The sequence below is a fragment of the Haliotis rubra genome, unplaced genomic scaffold (assembly GCF_003918875.1).
Source record: "Haliotis rubra isolate DU_JTF1 unplaced genomic scaffold, ASM391887v1 Scf3, whole genome shotgun sequence".
Taxonomy (NCBI): domain Eukaryota; kingdom Metazoa; phylum Mollusca; class Gastropoda; order Lepetellida; family Haliotidae; genus Haliotis; species Haliotis rubra.
In genome coordinates this window covers 5,285,376-5,307,819 of record NW_025766968.1, presented here as the reverse complement: position 1 = coordinate 5,307,819, position 22,444 = coordinate 5,285,376, and the positions used below count along the sequence as shown (strand labels likewise).

The following is a 22,444-nucleotide window of genomic DNA, read 5'->3' as shown; positions in this document are numbered from 1 at the left end:
GCCAGTGCCCATAACAGGAAATCCCATTTTGAATGATAACATAGTTCGTGAGTTAGTTTATGGGTCCAGGACAACTGAAGCTGAAATATTCTTGCAGTCATGATAGTGTTTAGGAAATCCAGCTCACAAGTTTAGAAGTTGATATGATGTTTACTGATTTATTGAACAATAGATTGAAATGACAGAATTGTTGGGATGTTGGAAGCTTAGTTGGATCATGGGCATGATTATTTTCACAAAGGCACGTCTAAATTATCTGTCTGGTGCCCTATGGCACCCATAAAAAATTGCAATTCTATCTCTGCAATACTTAATCTAGGATGCTCCAAAAAGCATATGGAGGATTTAATTATCAAGATAATAGTGGTCAGTAATTATGTAATTTTAGTCTGTTGTCAAGATTTAGGGTGACCTGGCTGGCTGTGTGTCATGGATTGGTGCTCATTCCGTCAGTCACTGGTGTGTCTGTTCCGGGCCTGACCTAGCTATGATGATCTACTTAAAAAAGTATCATAACTTTTTCCTTACTCCTAATAAATACTTGTCCATTGCATGATTCTGACCTAATTATAAGCGTGTGTTTATGAAAAGCATGATGATGATATCAGGTGTTTGCAAAACGGTGAGCATATCCGGCCCAACAAGTGGCACCCATCACAAACACCTATAAAGTCAAATCAATCATTCACTGAAAATGAATGGGAACATGTAGTACAAGTAAAAATCGGGACTAGCTTCAGACATGATTTTGGTTATTGATGCATGAAATAAGAGAATGTCCACCCCATAAAATGATTTTAAAGCTTTACTGAACATGTTGAGTGAGTGAGTGAATTTAGCATTACGCCACTTTTAGCAATATTTAGCAATATCATGGCAGGGGACTCCAGAAAGGGTCTTCACACATCTTGTGGGGAATCGAACCTGGATCTTCAGTGTGATGAGCGAATGCTAACCGCTAGGCTACCCCACCACGCCCTGAACATGTTAAACGTTGTAACCCTGATGAAACAACATTTGAGCAAGAGTTGTATGATGCTCTTTAAAAACTGTAGACTTCCCACACACCTGTTACTGTCATATATATTTCTACAACAAGACAGGTCTGTGTCACATTAAACTGAAAGCTGTGAGAATGAGCACAATATTTATTGATTTATGATTTTAATATATTTTCTTTCTGGATATTATATTGTGTATGAAACACGTGTTAATACTTTGAGACTTACTCCATACAACAGGGCCAAGTCTTACATTATATTGCAGTGCTTTTATCTACCAGAAACATCAAGTGGTATTGCTCTATTTGTGCCAAATAGTAACATGCTCTTGAAGCTATAAGAAAAATTAAGATATTAATTCATAACATTGGTATATTTTAGAACACTTGAATAGATGTAAAATATAATCATGAATTGAATCACTATTGCTTTGCAACAGTTATTTCTCAAACACTATTGGTATTTTTCATGTTTTCTGATATATGTTTCTTGTTTGCAGACAGCACCATGGCCAACGACAATCAGGAATTATCCAAGCTGCTGGCACCCAAAGCAATATTCTTCATTACCATATTCACAAACCTGTGTACAGCAACATGGCCGACCTCCAGCATTTCCCCCGGGCGGGGTCACTACCCCCCAGTGTTCTGCAAGATGTCGCATGTCCTTCTCGATGCCAAAGACAAAGTGTTTAAGTACAAGCAAGATCCTTCTTCCCTGAACACTTACGACAGTTCTTGTGGAGCAGCGGCAGGAATATGGTCCGTTCGCCCCGATGATCAGTCGGACTCAATGACCTGTGATAAGACATACGACGAAGGGTATGTGTTTACGATGTACTTCTACTTTGGCAGTAACTACTTCCATCTCCATTACGACATGATGATTCCCTTGTTTTCTGAGCTGCGTAATAAGGACAAGGGGAAGAAGATTGTGCTCATGCCCTCAGTCGAGTCAGTTCGTTTACAAGTAAGTGTTGGGATTAGTATCCTAAAGTAAAATGGGGTCTAGTGTGTGATAACGAGTACGCTTTTTACGCCACTTTGGCAGTATTCAAGTAAATAATAATTCTCCAAATAGATGAGTTATTGTATTTGATGTTGGATTGCAGTAGTTGATGTTTTGAAATAATTGCATTGATTATTCAGTCTCATTTGGAAATTCGAGCTGGTGTTAAGATTAAGATTATTATCCCAAGCCCAAATAAGTACTAGATCTAGAAAGACCTGCTATCAGTGTATGACATAAAGCCTGTCCGAGATGGTCTAGATTTCTGATGGATGGTCTAAATTTACAGTTAGCCAGCCCGATGGTGTGGTAAAATCTTTAGATGTTCCATACATCTGAGTAAATTCACCATATTTGGTCTGGTTAAATCCATTTTGGGCTGGTAACATTTTGAAGTTACCAGTCCTGATGTCTGGCTGGATTTTTGGCTTATTTCATACATTGCCTCTATCCATCTTTTACATTCAATTTACAAAGCATATGTTTCTTCTTGACACTTTGTGTACATATTAGGGCTGCAATGATTCAGCTCGATTCATCGAAAATGTAATTTGACACCTTGGCTTCAATTTTCGATAACCATTATCACTATTTCGATTCGATATTTGAGTGCTGTTCTGTGTTTAAACATCATATTTTATTTGTATGAAAAAGGTAACATCATTTACATTCCTGATTTCCTAGTCAAATCTTGGAAAAGGTTTTCAGTGCGATATGTTTTGTTTAATAAACTCAGAGTTAAATGACATATGACATTTTTACTTGTATGAAGTATCGTATCGAAAATGATCGAATAGCGGGTCCAATATCAAAAATCAAATCGAATCGAGGTCTGGGTCTGGAATCATTGCAGCCCTAGTAGTACATATGTTGCAGACATGAGAATTAGCCCGCGGATCCACAGATTTCCGGGATTTTTGTTTCATTTTGAACGTTTTTGAGATGGATGTAAATCTGCAATAAAAGACCGGGCCCAAGACCCTCAGCTAAATTTCCAGTGTTTTTGTGCTTTGCCGTTCTCATGTCTGATGTTGATAGTAGTCATAATAGTCACAATGTTCATATAACTTTTCTTTTTATTCTGAGATTTTCATAATTATGCAGTTTATTGTTTAGTACAGTTTAATGATTTTGAGATGTATTCGTAAGTGTGATGCATATGAGATCCTACTATTCCCTGTGTTTATATAGGCTATGTACTGGGAGACACAGGCATTCCAGGATGAATCCAAGTACTGGTACCAAATGCTGAAGGTGAGTGGAGTTTTTTTCATAATGATTCCAAAGGAATCATCATCACTTCTTCATAGATTTGCATTTCACAAAGTTCTTCCACAATGATTAATATCTGGATAGATATTCTGTGTAGTAGAATATGTAGCATTCAGTCACTAATGGATATAAGTCATGAATTGTACCTTGTGAAAACCCTTCCATGGCAATTTATAGTGAAAATGGATAGAATTATCATGAAAGCGCATGTATTTTATCAGAAATGAGCGAAATAACTTGATAATGCCCCCATATTGCTTGACGACAGGCCATTATCATACCTGTTGTTAGGTGACGTCATAAGGAGCTCAGCTGTTGATGTTCAATCACATACGGCTCGTTTGAAATTGGGTTCAATCTTGACGATATTTCTGATTCACATTTGTCACATGTACCTGTGTCATTATGCTCTCTCTTGCTGGTGCCAACCTTAACAATTGTACCATAAATTACAACATGCAGCAATGAAAACATTGACTGGAACTTTAACCTTGTTGAGCAATGAAACAAATGGCAGCTGGTAGTATGGGCAAAGGTCAAGGTCGAATGTCGTCACTGACAATAGTGATGTCATCTGTTTTGTTCTATGACGTTTCCATATTGTAAAAAAGTGTGTCAGTGACCTCCGTCGTTTGTTGTTAGCAATAAATGCTTCAAAACCAATGCCATTGTTTGTAGGGCTGCGCAATATAACCGGTTCAGACATGAAAACGATACGTATTGCGATACGCTGATCGAAAACCGGTATTTTGACTTGTATTCGGAAAACATCGTAACACTCGGAATTCTTCGGATATTTCCTTGTTTTATTTGTGCCAAATATTATTCACATTTTTATTTTATCATGATTAACATTTTGTTATTAAAGCTTAATCAAAGCATAGTGATTTTGTTGTGTTTTTGCTCTATAAATCAAGCAGTAACTCGATTATAAGTAGTTTTTTGTTTAAAAATACTTCATGCAATATATTGCAATACATATCGCAATACATGCTTTCGCATCGCAATATATCGCAATATGAATATTCTCTGCAATACCCACCCCTAATTGTTTGTGTTTATTTTATAAAAAATTCTATCCATTTTAGCTATAAGAACGGTAATGCTATTTTTCAGGGCATTATCATTTGCAGAAGCCCTTGGTCTTTTCAACTGCCCTACTTGGTCGGGCAATTAATGAAAGACCCTTATGGTAACCAGTAAACCTGAGTGCTTGTCGGTATTAATACCTGCAGGATCCCTCTCACTGGAATCTGGTTAAAATTAGTGACTACACTGCTAAACAGCTATGTGTGTTCTCAGATGATGGAGGAATCTAGAGTATACAAAGCTGTGAATTACTGACAATGTCAGGAACACTTGACACATTCATACTCGTGGGTTTTACCAAAATCATAAATAGTTAAGACCTGAAGCCAGGATTTTCTCTTACAGATACGCCATGATAAAACTAATAATAATTAGGGCTGCAGTGTATCCCTGTATAAGGTGAATATGATACGTAACACAAGTATAAGGTAACGAATACTTATATTCAGTCAGATAACAGCAAAATATGTTATTTGATATGTTTTGACCCTGTTGATTTGACATGACAATGACTAGTGACCACAAATAGAAGACATTCTTTTATAAATATTCATGAACATTTTATTCCAGTGTTCATAAATAAGGAATTAAATTCATGAAGGAGTACAGATCAATTCACCACATAAGCAGGTGAATCATAACATCCCTAGTAATAATCTGTGTGACCAGTGTGATGATGATGTTGCAGGTGTTGGCCTCCTCCCACACACTCCTACCACTGGATGACAGGATACACAGTAACCATGGCAACATATGCTTCAAGTCCATCAACTTTGGGGTCAGTAATACGATTTTGATCCTAGGTTTCAGGGACTTGCATCTCCATCTGGAGCCAGATATATGATATACCTTTTGTAGTAGTGAGCATTTTCTGTCCGCTACAGTATAGTCTGGATTAGTTTTGTCTGAGTGGCATTCTACAAGTTGGTGGTATACAGAAGAAGTTGATTATCCTTCAAGTTGTGTCATCTCCAGTCTTGAGTACGGATGACTGACTGACTGAGTTTGGTTTTACGCCGCTTTTAGCAATATTCCAGCAACATCACGGCAGGGGACACCAGAAATGGGCTTCACACATTGTACCCATGTGGGGATTCGAACCCGGGTTTTTGGCGTGGCGAGCCAACGCTTTAACCACTAGGCTACCCCACTGCCCCTGATTAGGGATGAAATTCTGCATCTAAATATCTCGGTGTCTTGGTGCAGTAAATTATTAATATGGGAGTTGTGTCAATACAAGGTTGTGAATATCAATACTGAATTCACTCCCATAGAACGTTTATGAAGTTTATGATTGTTCAGATGGATAATGAAATTCAGTTTTGACTTTTTATGGATCAGCCTAGTTTATGTTTATCATTATATTAATCAGTTGCAGACCTACATAGGTAGTTTGTAGCTGTAGACATTCAGAATGATTGATTTATCCTCAATACAGAATGCAGTTATTAATTGAAATCATGTTACTTTGAGTCAGACTGTCAAAGGAAACTTTCCAAATCAATGATGCCCTGGTTGGAAAAAATAATGGTTGTATACCACTCATAAGAACATGAAGAACACCCGATTCATTCTGATGACAATAGTTAATCTTAGTGGTGTTCTGATGATGGAAAATAATAGAAAATCAATCGAAAGAAGGATTAAAACTAATTATCAGTTGTTAAAAACAGGTTTTCATTTAATCAGAATTTTGTTGTTTTAGTGTAACACACTTGAATGAAGTAAACTAACCATTAAATTTGATGAATATTCACGACTAAACATGCGCTCAACAGCGTAAAGCTATGCACACAAATTTCAACCACTTTTATTGTTTAATTACAATTACAGTGTCTTTCTTGCATGTGTGCATTTCATTGCATGCCATGTACAGGGGCCCATTCCACAAAGTGATCATAGTGCTTAGGTGACCATAAGTCCCACATTTTAATATCTGCTTTTTTTGGTCATCATAGTGCTAGGATAGCTTTGTTGAATGGGGCCCATATAAATATACAATAATTCTGAAATAATAATGTCATAATAGGAATGAATATTGCCCTATAAACAATTGATAAAATACTGACTTAATAAAATGTATTCCTATTACTGAATAATTCAAGGTGCTGATGTTAAAATTGTAACAGTTTTTATATAAATGATATAAAACTCCCATGAGTCCATTTGAAATAATGCTGTATTGTGTTGCAGACACCCTTGTATTCCAGCCGGGACATAGGACTCATTCTGCCCTATATCCAGTTCATCAAGGAGGAGCTTGGTGTGAGACATGAGCAAGTCACAAAGGATAAAGTCGGTATTATCAAGAGGTAATCTCTCAGTCATCAAGTCACAAAGGATAAAGTCGGTATTATCAAGAGGTAATCTCTCAGTCATCAAGTCACAAAGGATAAAGTCGCTATTATCAAGAGTCACAAAGGATAAAATCGGTATTATCTGTCATCAAGTCACAAAGGATAAAGTCGGTATTATCAAGAGGTAATCTGTCTGTCATCAAGTCACAAAGGATAAAGTCGGTATTATCAAGAGGTAATCTCTCTGTCATCAAGTCACAAAGGATAAAGTCGGTATTATCAAGAGGTAATCTGTCTGTCATCAAGTCACAAAGGATAAAGTCGGTATTATCAAGAGGTATTATCAAGAGGTAATCTGTCATCAAGTCAGTCATCAAGTCACAAAGGAGTCGCTATTATCAAGAAGTCAAAGGGTATTATCAAGAGGTAATCTGTCAGTCATCAAGTCACAAAGGATAAAGTCGGTATTATCAAGAGGTAATCTGTCTGTCATCAAGTCACAAAGGATAAAGTCGGTATTATCAAGAGGTAATCTGTCATCAAGTCAAAGGATCAAGTCATCAAAGGATCTGTCTGTCATCAAGTCACAAAGGATAGTCGTTATTATCAAGAGGTTATCTGTCTGTCATCAAGTCACAAAGGATAGTCGCTATTATCAAGAGGTAATCTGTCTGTCATCAAGTCACAAAGGATAAAGTTGGTATTATCAAGAGGTAATCTCTCAGTCATCAAGTCACAAAGGATAAAGTTGGTATTATCAAGAGGTAATCTCTCAGTCATCAAGTCACAAAGGATAAAGTCGGTATTATCAAGAGGTAATCTCTCAGGATAGTCGCTATTATCAAGAGGTAATCTCAGTCATCAAGTCACAAAGGATAGTCGCTATTATCAAGAGGTAATCTGTCTGTCATCAAGTCACAAAGGATAAAGTCGGTATTATCAAGAGGTAATCTCTCAGTCATCAAGTCACAAAGGATAGTCGCTATTATCAAGAGGTTATCTGTCTGTCATCAAGTCACAAAGGATAGTCGCTATTATCAAGAGGTTATCTGTCTGTCATCAAGTCACAAAGGATAAAGTCGCTATTATCAAGAGGTAATCTGTCTGTCATCAAGTCACAAAGGATAAAGTTGGTATTATCAAGAGGTAATCTCTCAGTCATCAAGAGGTAATATCTCTCTCAGTCATCAAGTCACAAAGGCTATTATAAGAGTTGGATCAAAAGGCTATTATCAAGATATCTCAGTCATCAAGTCAAGGATAGTATCAAGAGGTAAGGTCATCAAGTCACAGCTATTATCAAGAGGTAATCTGTCTGTCATCAAGTCACAAAGGATAAAGTCGGTATTATCAAGAGGTAATCTCTCTCAAGTCATCAAGTCACAAAGGATAAAAGTCAAGAGGTATTATCAAGAGGTAATCTCAAGTCACAAAGGGATAAAGTCATCAAGTCACAAAGGATAAAGTTGGTTTTATCAAGAGGTAATCTAAGTCATCAAGTCACAAAGGATAAAGTCTGTATTATCAAGAGGTAATCTCTCACTCATCAGTCTCATCAAGTCTCTGTCATCAAGTCACAAAAGGCTATTATCAAGAGGTAATCTGTCTGTCATCAAGTCACAAAGGATAAAGTCGCTATTATCAAGAGGTAAATCATGTCTGTCATCAAGTCACAAAGGATAAAGTCGCTATTATCAAGAGGTAATCTGTCATTCACAAAGGTCACAAAGGATAAAGTTGGTATTATCAAGAGGTAATCTGTCAGTCATCAAGTCACAAAGGATAAAGTCGCTATTATCAAGAGGTAATCTGTCTGTCATCAAGTCACAAAGGATAAAGTCAGTATTATCAAGAGGTAATCTCTAACTCTTCAAGTCACAAAGGATAAAGTCAGTATTATCAAGAGGTAATCTGTCAGTCATCAAGTCACAAAGGATAAAGTCGGTATTATCAAGAGGTAATCTCTCAGTCATCAAGTCACAAAGGATAAAGTCGGTATTATCAAGAGGTAATCTGTCAGTCATCAAGTCACAAAGGATAAAGTCGCTATTATCAAGAGGTTATCTGTCTGTCATCAAGTCACAAAGGATAAAGTCGGTATTATCAAGAGGTAATCAGTCTGTCATCAAGTTACAAAGGATAAATTTGGTATTATCAAGAGGTAATATGTCTGTCATCAAGTCACAAAGGATAGTCCCTATTATCAAGAGGTTATCTGTCTGTCATCAAGTTACAAAGGATAAAGTTGGTATTATCAAGAGGTAATATGTCTGTCATCAAGTCACAAAGGATAGTCGCTATTATCAAGAGGTTATCTGTCTGTCATCAAGTTACAAAGGATAAAGTTGGTATTATCAAGAGGTAATCTGTCTGTCATCAAGTCACAAAGGATAAAGTCTGTATTATCAAGAGGTAATCTCTCACTCATGAAGTCACAAAGGATAAAGTCGGTATTATCAAGAGGTAATCTGTCAGTCATCAAGTCACAAAGGATAAAGTTGGTATTATCAAGAGGTAATCTGTCTGTCATCAAGTCACAGGGTAAATGATACATAATGAGTGACATCATTAAGGCAGTACTGCAATACCCTGTGGAAGTCATCTACTGTGGAATGGACACGTCGTAGCTGTGTTTGTGTTTAGGTTTATTGGCTAGGTTAGACATTCAAATACTACTGAATCACTTACATTTCATTTATAATAACATAACCTTGAAAAAAAGCTTATTTCATTTCTATAAACACTTGTACATGTCAGAGGTTAGTATTGTTTTAATGATTGAATGAATAAGTCTAAGTTAAATGTAAAATATTTATTAGGACTAAGGCAAATGATGTGATGTGAAGATCATTTAAACACTTTATGAAACAACTCTCATCAATATTCAATAAATCCTATAGTGTAATGTATTGTTGAGATTGATGTTGGCCTTGTCAACGTCATCAGGCTGCAGCAAGCATCATCATGCCACACTGTGATTGTACACTAGAAAATATGGTATATTCCAGCAATATCACCGCAGGGAACACCAGAAATGGGCTTCACACATCGTGCCCATGTAGGGAATTGAACCCGGTTTTGGGCATGACAAGCAAACGCTTTGACCGCTAGGCTACACCGCCGGCCTGGCTTAGTTATTTTATGTGATTACTCAATATATAATTTTTACTGCGATACAGCAGAACAGACAGACGATGCATCTTGAGCTGGTGTATCATGAAATTCATTATTTCAGAACCAACCGTCGCAGAATCCTGAATGAAGGAGAACTGGTAAAGGCTATATCCAACATTGCCAGTGTGGAGCTTGTCGACTTCTCTGGACTCACCTTTAAGCAACAGGTTTGGACTGTTATTTGTATTTGTACTCATTTATTGATTTGTTATTTGTTTTGAATATAAGTAGCTTTTAGCATAAACATGGCTTCTGAAATACCCCCTCCTTCATATCTTGTTAAGAAAAATATAATTTTTCCTTATCCTGACTCATGTATTATTGCTTGTCTCCTTCCTTTCGCGAACGTTAGTGGAACACTTGTATCTCCTTTTTGAAGCTCCCTTTCAAAAGAGCAGACATAAAATCACTACTCACCATGAGTTATGTCCCTCTGGTTTTGGCGGGCAAAACAGCCACCTGTCTTCCCACGCTTCACTCTCTCCTTCTTCGCCCTAGTGGATGGTTGGGAGAGCGCCTGTGTCTCCAATACGGCACTATATCCTTTGATTAATTAGTTATTTCCCTGTAATATACCTTTATAAGGCTTTAGGGAGTATCCTTCTACAATATGGTTTGAAATTTATTCGTAATTTGACTGTTTATTCACGTATTTTACGTGATTGTTCAGTTGTTTACATTTCATGAAAACCTGTTTTCGTTGTAGGTTTAGGTTATCTGCTGCAGACCCGCATCTACTGTGCCCTAGCTGCACTACAATATGTACTTCCAGCTCTCGCTGTAAAACTTTTGTCTGCAATTAACACAAATTCAATTTAATAATTATTATTTCTCTGTACTTAGGCGTGCTAATGATAAATCCCGTCGATTTTTACAAGTCATGGATAAATCGGCTGAGGCCATCCAGAGCTGTCCATCGTTGTCCGACAACATGCTGCCGTCCAGTGACCTGCCGGAGATGTCCTCGGAAGATGGGCGTGGGACGTTGTCCGCCATATCAACGAAGAGAAGGTCTTCTTCTTCGGACAACTCCTCAACCCAGGCGAAGAAGAAGAGGCCATCTTCAACGCAGAGAAAGCCTCACACCTCTAAGATTTCAAGCAGCTCTACGGGGACTTCTTCGCAGATGACGAGGACCTTTGCGTCCGAGATCGTCCCGATGGCAGAGAGAGGACTCTACGATGAACCGCTGTTGATCAACCCAAAGATACAGCATAAGAAAAGGAAGCAGCCCTCAGCAACGGTTACGTCAGCAGCCTTATCTACGCAGTCCGAGTCTGCACTGACGGCAGATAAGCGATCCCTGGACCATATCGCTACCATCGCAGAGACGACATCTCTACAATCGCCGCAGACATTCAACCCAGGGGCCTTCATGCAGCAATTCTCTCAACAGATGATGGAGATGATGGAGAAGCACTTTGCACAGGAAAGAGCATCGCATGATGGACAGCCAGGCGGCTCTCATGCTCAAGTCATCAACCTGAGAGAGGATGCAGACCTGCACGAACGACCCCACACTGATGATACATCTGAGAGGCCTACCAGTGAATCTAGCTCTAGGACCAAGAGCAGATCTATGCTACATGACGTCAGCAAGCCTGCGCGCAGGACGGCACGCTCTTCAGAACCAATCAGATCGTCATCAGAGGATGAGACTAACAAAGAACCTTCACGCAGGCTACCCACTTCACAGAGAAGGAAACCTACACCACCTAGAAGGTCGAGAGAGACATCTCGGGACTCAGACCCTCAACAGAATCTCTCACCTGCGCGAAGGTCATCTACAATATCGTCAACAGGGTCAACAAGATCGTCAGGAAGGCAATCCAGGACTAAAAGACGCTCACCTACACGCAGGTCGCCTTACAGATCGTCGCCTAGAACTACACGTAGTTCAGCATGCTCATCCCCACGCAGGTCGCCACGTAGATCGCCACACAGGTCTCCACGCAGATCCCCACGCAGATCCCCAACTGAGGATGATCAACGATCTTATGCCAGTGAACATGATAAGACGATGGCGGTATCATATTCTCGGACTCAGAGATAAAATATTGGATGGCTAATGGACTGGACTTAGCGTCACCCTCTAAGGAAGAGAATGAGGCACTCACGTACCTAATGAAGGATGATGATGTGGACACGACCACTCTACCACCAATTGATCCCATCTCGGAAGTACCGGAGGACTTAGACGCAGCCTTCAGGAAGGCAACGAAGTTCCAGGCTCCTAATATCCCACAGTTCAACGCAAAGAAGTTCTCACTACACAACATGGACCCCTTCAGGAAGGCGCAAGAAATAGATGAGAACTATAAAATCATCAACGACTCCCGGACCAAATCTTACAAGATTGAGGACAAAAAGCTGGCACAGATAGACACTATGACCAGAAGGATTTTCTTCGGACTTAACAGATCCAGGGCAGTTAATGAGACGCTGATCACCAAGTTTAAGAACTCTACTGCAGAGGAAGATCGGATGATTTATTCTGCCCTACTAACGCAGAAGAAGGACCACCAATTTATGTCGGAGCACCTATCATCCATATCAGCAGCGCTGACGCTAGCTAGAAGACAAGGACTATTGTCGTCATGCAACTGGAGCGAACGCTTCACTAAGGCGCTGTACAGAGCTCCATGGTCTACAACATCCATCTTCGCAGAGGAGATTGACGAGGTCGCCAAGGAAGTCACGAAGGAATCAAGGGAGGTCCTGATGATAAAGTCCATCGATACACTAGCCAGTGTCATCAGGAAGACGTCCCAACGCTACTCGGGCAAATCCAAATTTGCAGGCAACCAGAAAGCAAGAGAAAAGAAAATGGGGACCTCCAAAGGAGGAAAGGACTCTTTTCGTCGCCCATCCGGCAACTACAGAGGACGATCCGGACGAGGCAGGGCACCCAGAGGCGCCAGAGGCTATAGACGATGAAAGGCGGGTTCGGAACGACTGGAGTCTTCCACCCCCAGCCGTTCCTGTGCAACCTTCCCAAGTGGGTGGACGTCTACAACACTACTGGGAGAACTGGGGAATTCTTCAGGATCCTTTTGTAACCAACATCCTAAGAGACGGATATCACATACAACTACAAGCAGCCCCTCCACTAACAAATGCACCTCAGAGGTTCAACTTTGCAACCCAGCGGACAGAGAGGCTACAAGAAGCGGTCACATCTCTACTAGAGAAGGACGCCATAGAAGTGATAAACCACGACCAAATCTCACCAGGATTCTACTCCCCAGTTTTCCTCATACCAAAGAAAAACTCCAAAGAAAAGTTCCGACTCATCTACAACATGAGGACATTCAACAGAGATTATCTATGCAAACCACAAAAGTTCAGCATGATTCATCTACCACAACTACTACATCTCGTCCGTCCGTTGGACCACATGGCCAGCATAGATCTACAGGACGCATACCTGCATATTCCTATACATCCGGAATCAAGGAAGTACCTGAGGTTCGTACTAGACGGACGACACTACCAATGGAAAGTCCTGCCATTTGGAATATCATCGGCCCCCTGGTTGTTTACAAGAGTGACGAAGCCCATAGTCACATACCTACATCATCGAGGTCTACGCAGTGCGTCTCTACGACCTCAAGCTCATCAAGATCCCAATCATCTCAGACTACAGCTGGACTTTACCATCAGGCTTCTCACACAACTAGGGTGGCTAGTGAATCTCCTCAAGTCGGAACTAGAGCCTACACAGGACCTGCAGTTCCTAGGAATTCGGCTCATCACAACAGAAAACCGCATAACAGTACCAGAGGACCGTTGGCTCAAAATACAACAGATGGTATCGCAAGCTCTACTCTCTCCGTGGCCACTACGACAGTGGCAGAGCCTGTTGGGTCTCCTCACATCAGCACAAGATATGTCGCGCAGAGGGAGATTACAACTACGCCCACTACAGGTCTTCGTGAATGTACATCTTGACGATCCGGACTCCTTCGGACTCCCGGACAGACTAAAACCATATCTACTATGGTGGACTCAGAGATCGAATGTTTGCGGAGGCACCTACTTAGCAGAGCCGGAGTGCAAGACGCATCTCTATGTGGACGCATCGCTCCAAGGCTGGGGAGCACACCTCGACAACGAAGTGTCAGCTGGGAAATGGACAATAGACGAGAAAGATCTGCACATCAACATGCTGGAAATGAAAGCAGTGATAAACGCCATACTCCACTGGACCAGCATTTTCAAGAATGCTCATCTAACAGTACACACGGACAACTCCACAGTGGCGTTCTACATAAACAGACAAGGATCAACAAGGTCGGCGAACCTTCTGAACCTCTGCTTTCAACTGTTCAGCATAATAGACAATCTGAACATCCACATAAAAGCATGCCACATCCCAGGAGCCAAGAATGTGATAGCAGACGCACTATCTCAACCAACTCAACCATCCCCAACAGAATGGATGCTACATCCAGAGATCTTCAAACAGATCATACAAGAGATAGGAGCTCCACTAATAGACCTATTTGCCACAAGATTCAACAATCAACTGGTAACATTCGTCTCTCCAATACCAGATCCACGAGCATGGGCAACAGATGCTCTAAGCATCTCCTGGGAAGGACTAAATGCTTACACGTTTCCACCACCAGCTCTAATACCGAAAGTGTTGCAGAAAATCATACAGACGAAGAACCTGCAACTGATTTTGGTCGCGTCTTACTGGCCAGCGAGAATATGGTTCCCCATTCTCATACAAGAACTAGGACCACCTCAACTGCAACTACCAGAGTGGACCGAACTTGCTAGTACATCCACACACAAAGCAAGCACACGGCAACCCACAGGTGTTCCGGCTACACGCGTGGAGCGTATCAAGGCGTGCTTGAATAAGAGAGGATATTCCGCCAGAGCAGCGAAAGCAGTCACGCTAGCTTTACGCAAGTCAACACGCAACTTGTACGACGACAAGTGGCGAAGCTTCGAGACCTACGCCTTGAAAACAGGCTTCACAGCCATAAAAGCAGACACACCCTCAAGTGGCGGACTATCTTTGTCACCTAAGACAAACGAAGCGGTTGAAAGGGTCAACACTCTTAACATACCTAGCGGCATTGAGCTCAGTTATTACTATGAGGACGAGTGTAAAACTGACTAAGGTACCAGAGTTACTGGCCTTACTACGCTCTTATAAACTGGAGGACCAACAACAGAGATTTAAAGCTCCGCGTGGGACCTCAACATAATGCTACGGCATCTCACCAGTGACGCTTACGAACCATTAGATAGGACATCTTTTGAGTTCTTGACGCAGAAAACTCTATTCCTCATCGCCTTAGCAACAGCAGCAAGGATGTCGGAAATACATGCTCTAGACTTTGAGAGGACACGATTTGACGAAAATCGAAACATCGTGCATATGGGACTGAGATGGGACTTTATAGCAAAGAATCAACTGCCAGGTCAACCGGACAGACAATTCCACATCCCGGCACTATCATCAGTCCTTGGGCCACAGGATACACAGGACCTATCCTTATGCCCAGTAAGAGCATTGAAAGTCTACCTACAAAGGTCTAGAACCAGGAGATGAAAATTCAAGCGTCTTTTCATCCCTATATCGACAGCGACACAGACGGAGATCTCTTGCACTACGATATCAATATGGATGAGAACTGTCATACTACGGGCCTACAAAGCAGCAGGACTTGATCCTCCAAGAGCCTCCAATCCACATGAAATTAGAGCTCTGGCGTCAACACTCGCTCTACATGGGAATTGCTCTATCACGACGATAATGGAGGCCTGCTTCTGGAAATCGGACATGGTGTTTGCCAACCACTACCTGAGAGACATCGCCACCGAGGACGTCTCTGGCATTCACCATTTCGGCCCACTTGTTGTAGCACAACAATTGACAGTTCCACAAAGGCGCTGAGACGGAGTCTCGCCCTTTTATCACATGACTTGCAAAAGCCTACACTCAGGAGAGTACAGCTTTAAAGTCCATATGCACGTCTAAGACAGACTAGTATAAGTGATAAGACCCAGTACTTGTAAGGACTTACTCGTACATAAAAAGGGTCGCTTCTCCACTGATGCTTGCATCAAGAGATGGAGTTGCAAATCCACATAATAATGTTAACAGAAGACAAGGACCAAAAGTTAACAATTGTGGTCCCCCCATCAGAGAAAGCTGGAAGTAAAGGGTTACAGCAGCAGCAGAGCCTAGCAGTAAATAGAAGAGCTACCAGGAAGTTCCCATAGGGGGGTATGCAGGACGTAAATCACTAATTGGAATCCAGAAGTGGCTTGTCCCACCACCAGATCCGACGGATTCTACAAGCAATAATACATGAGTCAGGATAAGGAAAAATATGTAATTTTCTGAGTAAAATTGATATTTTATACTTATCCTGACTCATGAGGTAAGCCCTCCCAACCTCCCCGCTAGGCACTTTGGATTTCCCTGGAAATTAAAGTGTCGGACTAGCAAATCGGAGAGAGTGAAGCGTGGGAAGACAGGTGGCGCTGTTTTCCCGCCAAAACCAGAGGGACATAACTCATGGTGAGTAGTGATTTTACGTCTGCTCTTTTGAAAGGGAGCTTCAAAAAGGAGATACAAGTGTTCCACTAACGTTCGCGAAAGGAAGGAGACAAGCAATAATACATGAGTCAGGATAAGTATAAAATATCAATTTTACTCAGAAAATTACATTACTCAGCAGCAAAAAAACCGTCAGTACGAATTCAAAATTAGACAGGCACTGTAATCAAATCATTACAGAAATGGACATAATAAGCAGATCAAAAACATTTTTTGTGTACAATATCTTGACACATCAATGAATAACAGCACAATTTCAAGACATTGCGTGAATGTTTGCAGTCCATTCAGACTCTTGACGTCAGTATCAAGTGTGACCACCATGAGCGGCAATAATTGCAGCACAGCGTCTAAGCATGGAGTGCACCAATCGATTGATGGAGGCCATTGGCACCTGGAAGCACACTCTGAGAAAGTCCTGGCGCAATAAATCGTCTGTGTTTGGCCTTGGTATGACATTATTCAGTCTCCTCTGAATTTCATCCCAAAGATGTTCAATTGGGTTTAAATCAGGACTAAGGGCTGGCCACTGCATAATGTTGACACCGTTCTGCTGTAGGAAGTTCCGTGTAGCTCTGGCAGCATGGGCCCGGGCGTTATCATGCTGGAAAATGTTCCAGTGACGTGCGAAATGTGGTATGACGTGGGGTCTGAGAGCCTGGTCGATGTGCACTGCTGTGATGCCCGCCTCCTCTGCCTGGACTAAGGTTGTGGAACACCACAGGACCCACTCTCTGGTTCAGGCCTATTCCACCCCATACCATGATGCTTGCACCTCCCCATGAGTCTCTTTCCATAACACATTGGTCTCAGTAACGCTGGCCACGTCGTCGCCATATTCTTGTTCTGCCATCTGCAGTTGATAACGCAGTACCGACTCTCATCTGTGAACAGAACAGTTCTCCATTGCCTGTATCTCCAGTTTTGGTGTTGTAGGGCAAACTGTAGATGTTCACGCCGATGACGAGGGGTGAGGATAGGTCCACGGTAAGGTCTACGGCAATGGAGGTTCCCGCTGTTAAGATGTCAGCGTACTGTATCAGTACTGATCGGTCTTCCGTGTGTTCCCACTGTCTGGCGTCCTGTTTCGGATGCCTGCATGAAGCGATTCTGTACATGCTGTTGCATAACATGGCGGTCTTGACGTCTTGTGGTCACCCTTGGTCTGCCAGTACAGGGGTGATCATTTGTGGTGTTGGTGGCCCGGAAATGTTGCTGCAGCCTGTAGATGGTCCGAACGTTGACCTGGAAGTGATTGGAAGAGCAGTGTGGCCAGCTTCAAGTCTTCCTAGCGCCTGGTTCCTCTGAGCTGTCATGAGTTGCGGAATCCTGCTGACGTTGTAATGTGAATGTTTCAACCAGGTTTGGGGGTGCATTTTATAGGGCTGGTCCTTGTGAACAGCACATGCAGCATGAGTTGCATGAAAAACATGCAGAACACTGTACCATCTCCGAGATCAGGTCTCAGGTTTTTGAGACCATTTCCTGGGTTCCATTCTGAGTTTGGGAAGGAATGTCTTTGCTCAGGTAAAGTTGGAGATGTTGTAAAAAGTATACAATCAAAACATTAAATGAGTTTACAGTTATCCGTTTCTGTGACGGAAAATTCCAAACTGACGTTTCTTTTGCTGCTTAGTATATGTTTTTGAGTCTTTTCATTCTTGGCTAAGTTAAAGCTTCACACATTGTACCCATGTGGGGAATCAAACCCAGGTCTTCGGCGTGACGAGCCAACGCTTTAACCACTAGGCTCCCCCACCGCCCCTGTGCAGGAAATAACGTGCCATCATGTCTAGGGCCTAAAACTGCACATTGCCAGCCTCAAGGTTCTTAGCTTGCTGATCACTGGATCACCACATGATCTTGCTTTTATGGCGCAAAACGCTTGCGGGGGTATTAAAATGGACTCTGTAGCGTCTCCATGGCAACAAGTTTGGCACATAGATGGGGTATTAAAATGGACTCTTTGCGTCCATGGCAACAAGTTTGACTGTGCCTGACACATTTGTCACTTTTCCGAGCAGAACTCTAAAACCGTTCACTATTTCTTCACCAAACTTGGCACATAGATAGATCTGGTGGTGTACTGGTGCCTTTTGGTAGTTTTGGAATCCTGAATAAAATATTTTTGGCGTTTCCATGGCAACAAGTTTGACTTAGCCTGAAATTGGTGGTTGTGCTCTTTTCCGGAGCTGAACTCTAAAACCATTCACTATTTCTTCACCAAACTTGGCACATAGATTGGTCTGGTGGTGTACTGGTGACTTTTGGTAGTTTTGGAATCCTGAATAAAATATTTTTGGCGTTTCCATGGCAACAAGTTTGACAGCCTGAAATTGGTGGTTGTGCTCTTTTCCGGAGCTGAGCTCTAAAACCATTCAATATTTCTTCATCAAACTTGGCACATAGATAGATCTGGTGGTGTACTGGTGCCTTTTGGTAGTTTTGGATTTCTGAATAAAATATTTTTTGCATTTCCATGGCAACAAGTTTGACATAGACAGAAATTGGTGATAGTGCTCCTTTCTGGAGCAGAACTTTAAAAACCTTTCAATACTCTCCTTCCACTTTCTATATACACACCTAAATATTTGACATAATCATAACTCGTAGACATAATCATGACGAGTATTTTGCCATTGTGGGGGATATTGATGACTTTGTCTTCTTGTTTGGCATGAAATGCATGTGGACCCGTTTTTTTGTAAATATCTCTTCATCCAATCACCCAATCGATCTCAAACTCTGCAAGTGGATGTTTTGTCAGACAACCTAATCACATTGTAAATCACCGATTTTATGCATTTGTAGTAAAGAATCTGTCTATGTAACTGTCAACAAAATAAATAGCAGAACGCAGACGGCTTGCAGAGGGAGGGCGCCAATGACCTGTAACAGCTGATAAATTGTGGCATTGTGGGGAGTCTGGAGTGTAATGTCACAAGTGTTTTCATAACATGTGCTAAGGGAGATAACATTAGTACTGGTAGGAGAAGAGGGCAGCTGCATTCTTGAGGAAGTGGTTTCCAAATAGTTGCCTTAATTTGTTTTATTTTGACTTTTTTTAAGTAGGGATAACAAATTTTTAAATGAAGTGTCTGTTTTTATTAAAATATATTGCTTTGTTTTTCTAAAATATCTGGATGCATCTGATTCAAGAACATGAATTTCATAGTGATCTGTGACAAAAAACAACACAAAAATCACTGATTTAGGTTAAACCTGTAAAATAAAAGGATAAGCCTGATGTGTCTCTTTACTACAGGTTGAGAAGGTACAGGAGTACTCTGTGTTTGTGGGCATGAATGGGGCCGGGCTCATGAATGGTCTGTTTCTCTCGCCGGGCGCCGTCACGGTCCAGCTGGTGCCATTCAGGGCTGATGTCAACTTCAAGGAATTTGGTGTCCTTCTCAGGAACCGTGGTCCTTACCTTGAGTGGCACAATGAACATGCAGAGCTATCTCAAGAACTCCCAAATGATCCCTATCACGGACAATCAGACACTACAGTTAAAGTAGCAGAGTTTATTGAACTCATCAAGAAAGCTTTGCAACTTGTTAACAGTGATGAGTACAGCGATAAAACTGAGCTGTGATTATATATTTTATGCCCAAAAGAATATTTGGTAGTATTTAGTCTTAATCTCATTACTGTGTTTATATATTTTTATGATGATTTAGCATAATATACTTTGCCAAAGGGACCATATTTATGAAGTGTGTAGAAAGTGTTTTAATATATTGTAATGAGAATTTCTCTCTCGATGTGTAGCTCTCACTGAAAATATTTTTTAGAAAGTATTGCCTTTTTAAACTTGAAAATTGCCTTATTCTAAATCATATCTTAGGCATATCCATTAGAAGGTTTTGTATGAGTGATGCATCTGACAATCAACTTAGATGATTCAATTTGATTCATGTTTCAGTTTTGATAATTGTTTACCAAAACTAAGATTGAATTGTACAAGTTATAACAGTGAAATTAACATAATGACGTGATGGTAGCAGTTTTTAAAAATGAAGTTCTCACCTCTCAAGTTGAAGTTTTAACGAGTATTTGCTGACTGAGACACTTTGTTATGTACATGTATAATTTTGTTAAATTATTTAATTTCAATTACAAATTTTACCTTTCACGGTTTTGTGTGGTAAAAAAAACACTTGTGAAACCATTCCTAAAAGTTATTTACATTAAGGATCTGTACAGAACTGTATCAAACATCTTTGTTTCAAAGACAAACTTTTAATAACAACAAACAAACTAAGACTTAGTTCGAGAGTTTGTTGTCTTAGTCAAGTTGTATCAGTGCTGAAAAATAATGTCAAATGGAAAAACTGGCTCTTTTGGTCTGTGATAAAATCTCATTTATTGACGCCTAGAGAATTTTCTGAGGCAGAATATTTTGATACTTATATTTTTTTAAGTAGATCTTACATGATGATCCATTACTCCTGTAGGTGACGTATATTTTAAGCTGACTAGAACTATTATTTCATGTTACCTAATGGTAAGTCATGTCGGTCATACATAAGTTGCATTCTTCTTTAACTGTGCATCTCTGGAAACTCCCTCTGAAGTAGATGATGCTTTTAACCTGAAACTTTCCAAGGGTGATGCTAGCAAAGGTGTCTCTTTATGTGCCTGCAGATTTGTTTGTGATAAATTTTACAGATGACAATGTGATATATGTCATTTAGCATGTAATAATTATTAACATATGTATGTTCTTTGACCCTTTTATCCAGATTTAAAGGATTTGTATTCTCCCATTGGCTCGGCTTTTGCTTTTCTGGCCAGATTGTAAACATCACTGCCATTTGAAAATGTCATTTCATTTCATTACATTTCTACTTGTATCATCTCAAGTATTGTTTTTGAAACTGTTTACTTTTATTTGTATATTCTCTCCCCTCTGTTGTTTTCAGCTTTATATCTAATGGTCCCAATATAAACGAAATTATAAGGTGAGACAGTTTTATGACTTATTTGTTTCAAGCATAATCAAACACATATGAGCAGTTATATTAAGTGTTTGACCATAGAAGTCAAATGTGTGATGTTAATGTTATAATGCCCACTCACATCATAGTCCTTCATATTCATCAGTACATTAGAAAATACTGGCAAAATCAGTGAAGTATTGACCACATTAATCATTCCTGGCAACTTGTGTCAGCTGTAACACCTTGTACCTGGATGTACCTTGCTAACTGTTTGGGGGAATGAAGGGACATTTTTTCAAGGACTGCAATGTGGATTGCACCATTCCATCCCTTTGCCGTGCCAGGATCCGTTGACAAGGTTTGAATGCCTCCAGTCCTTAGTCGGGCAGCACCAATGTCATAACTTTCCTATCAGCGAATTTCTGTTGGTCATTTTTATTCTTATCAGGGTTACAGAGTCAAAAACAATTTGTGTGTACTTAAAATATATTTGAGTGTTATTTTTGTTAGTGTCTATATATTTTTTACAGTATGAACGTCAGGGGTGAGAAATGTTATGGATGTCAACTTCTGTATGAGGAATACAACATTGTAGAATGTATTCTAACTCAATCTCCTGATGAAAGAGTAAGCATATATTTCAGTACATTGTTCCTCATAAATAACCTTATAATCTGAAACAATTCTCCCCGTATTTCAGGCATGGCAACAGGAAAATCTATTTTCAGCTGAAAACTTAATATTGTGTCAACGAATGCTGGGTTCAGAATGGTCAATTTGAAATAGAATTGGCGGAAATCAGCGGATCAGCAGAAAATTGCCATCCCTGTTATTTATATCACATTGTGTCATTGGTCTGTTGAACACAAATACTATTTTAATGTATATTTTTTAAAACAGAAACATGTTGTTACTTGGTGCTAATTTCATGGCCCATACAGCTGCATGCAGATAGCTGTAGATTTACTGCTTGGAAGAGATATGCAAATATTGTGTGGAGTAAATGATTTCTCTAGAATGTTGCATGGTAGATGAAGTCTATTTTTATGAAGAATAAATGGTTCCATCACATGA

The 22,444-nt window shown here is 40.4% G+C and overlaps 1 protein-coding gene across 3 annotated transcripts in view; it reads left to right on the top strand.

The window, feature by feature from the left end:
* LOC124282450 (alpha-1,3-arabinosyltransferase XAT3-like) overlaps nt 1-22,444 on the top strand; it is a 27,091-nt gene extending 4,647 nt beyond the window's left edge. For all 3 annotated transcript variants that reach the window (XM_046718438.1, XM_046718437.1, XM_046718439.1), the window contains 6 exons: nt 1,501-1,970; nt 3,201-3,263; nt 5,059-5,148; nt 6,564-6,682; nt 9,903-10,008; nt 19,693-22,444. In XM_046718438.1, the coding sequence (XP_046574394.1) occupies nt 1,509-1,970; nt 3,201-3,263; nt 5,059-5,148; nt 6,564-6,682; nt 9,903-10,008; nt 19,693-20,022 (1,170 nt within the window). In that variant the 5' untranslated portion in view covers nt 1,501-1,508 and the 3' untranslated portion in view covers nt 20,023-22,444. The remainder of the gene's footprint in view (nt 1-1,500; nt 1,971-3,200; nt 3,264-5,058; nt 5,149-6,563; nt 6,683-9,902; nt 10,009-19,692) is intronic.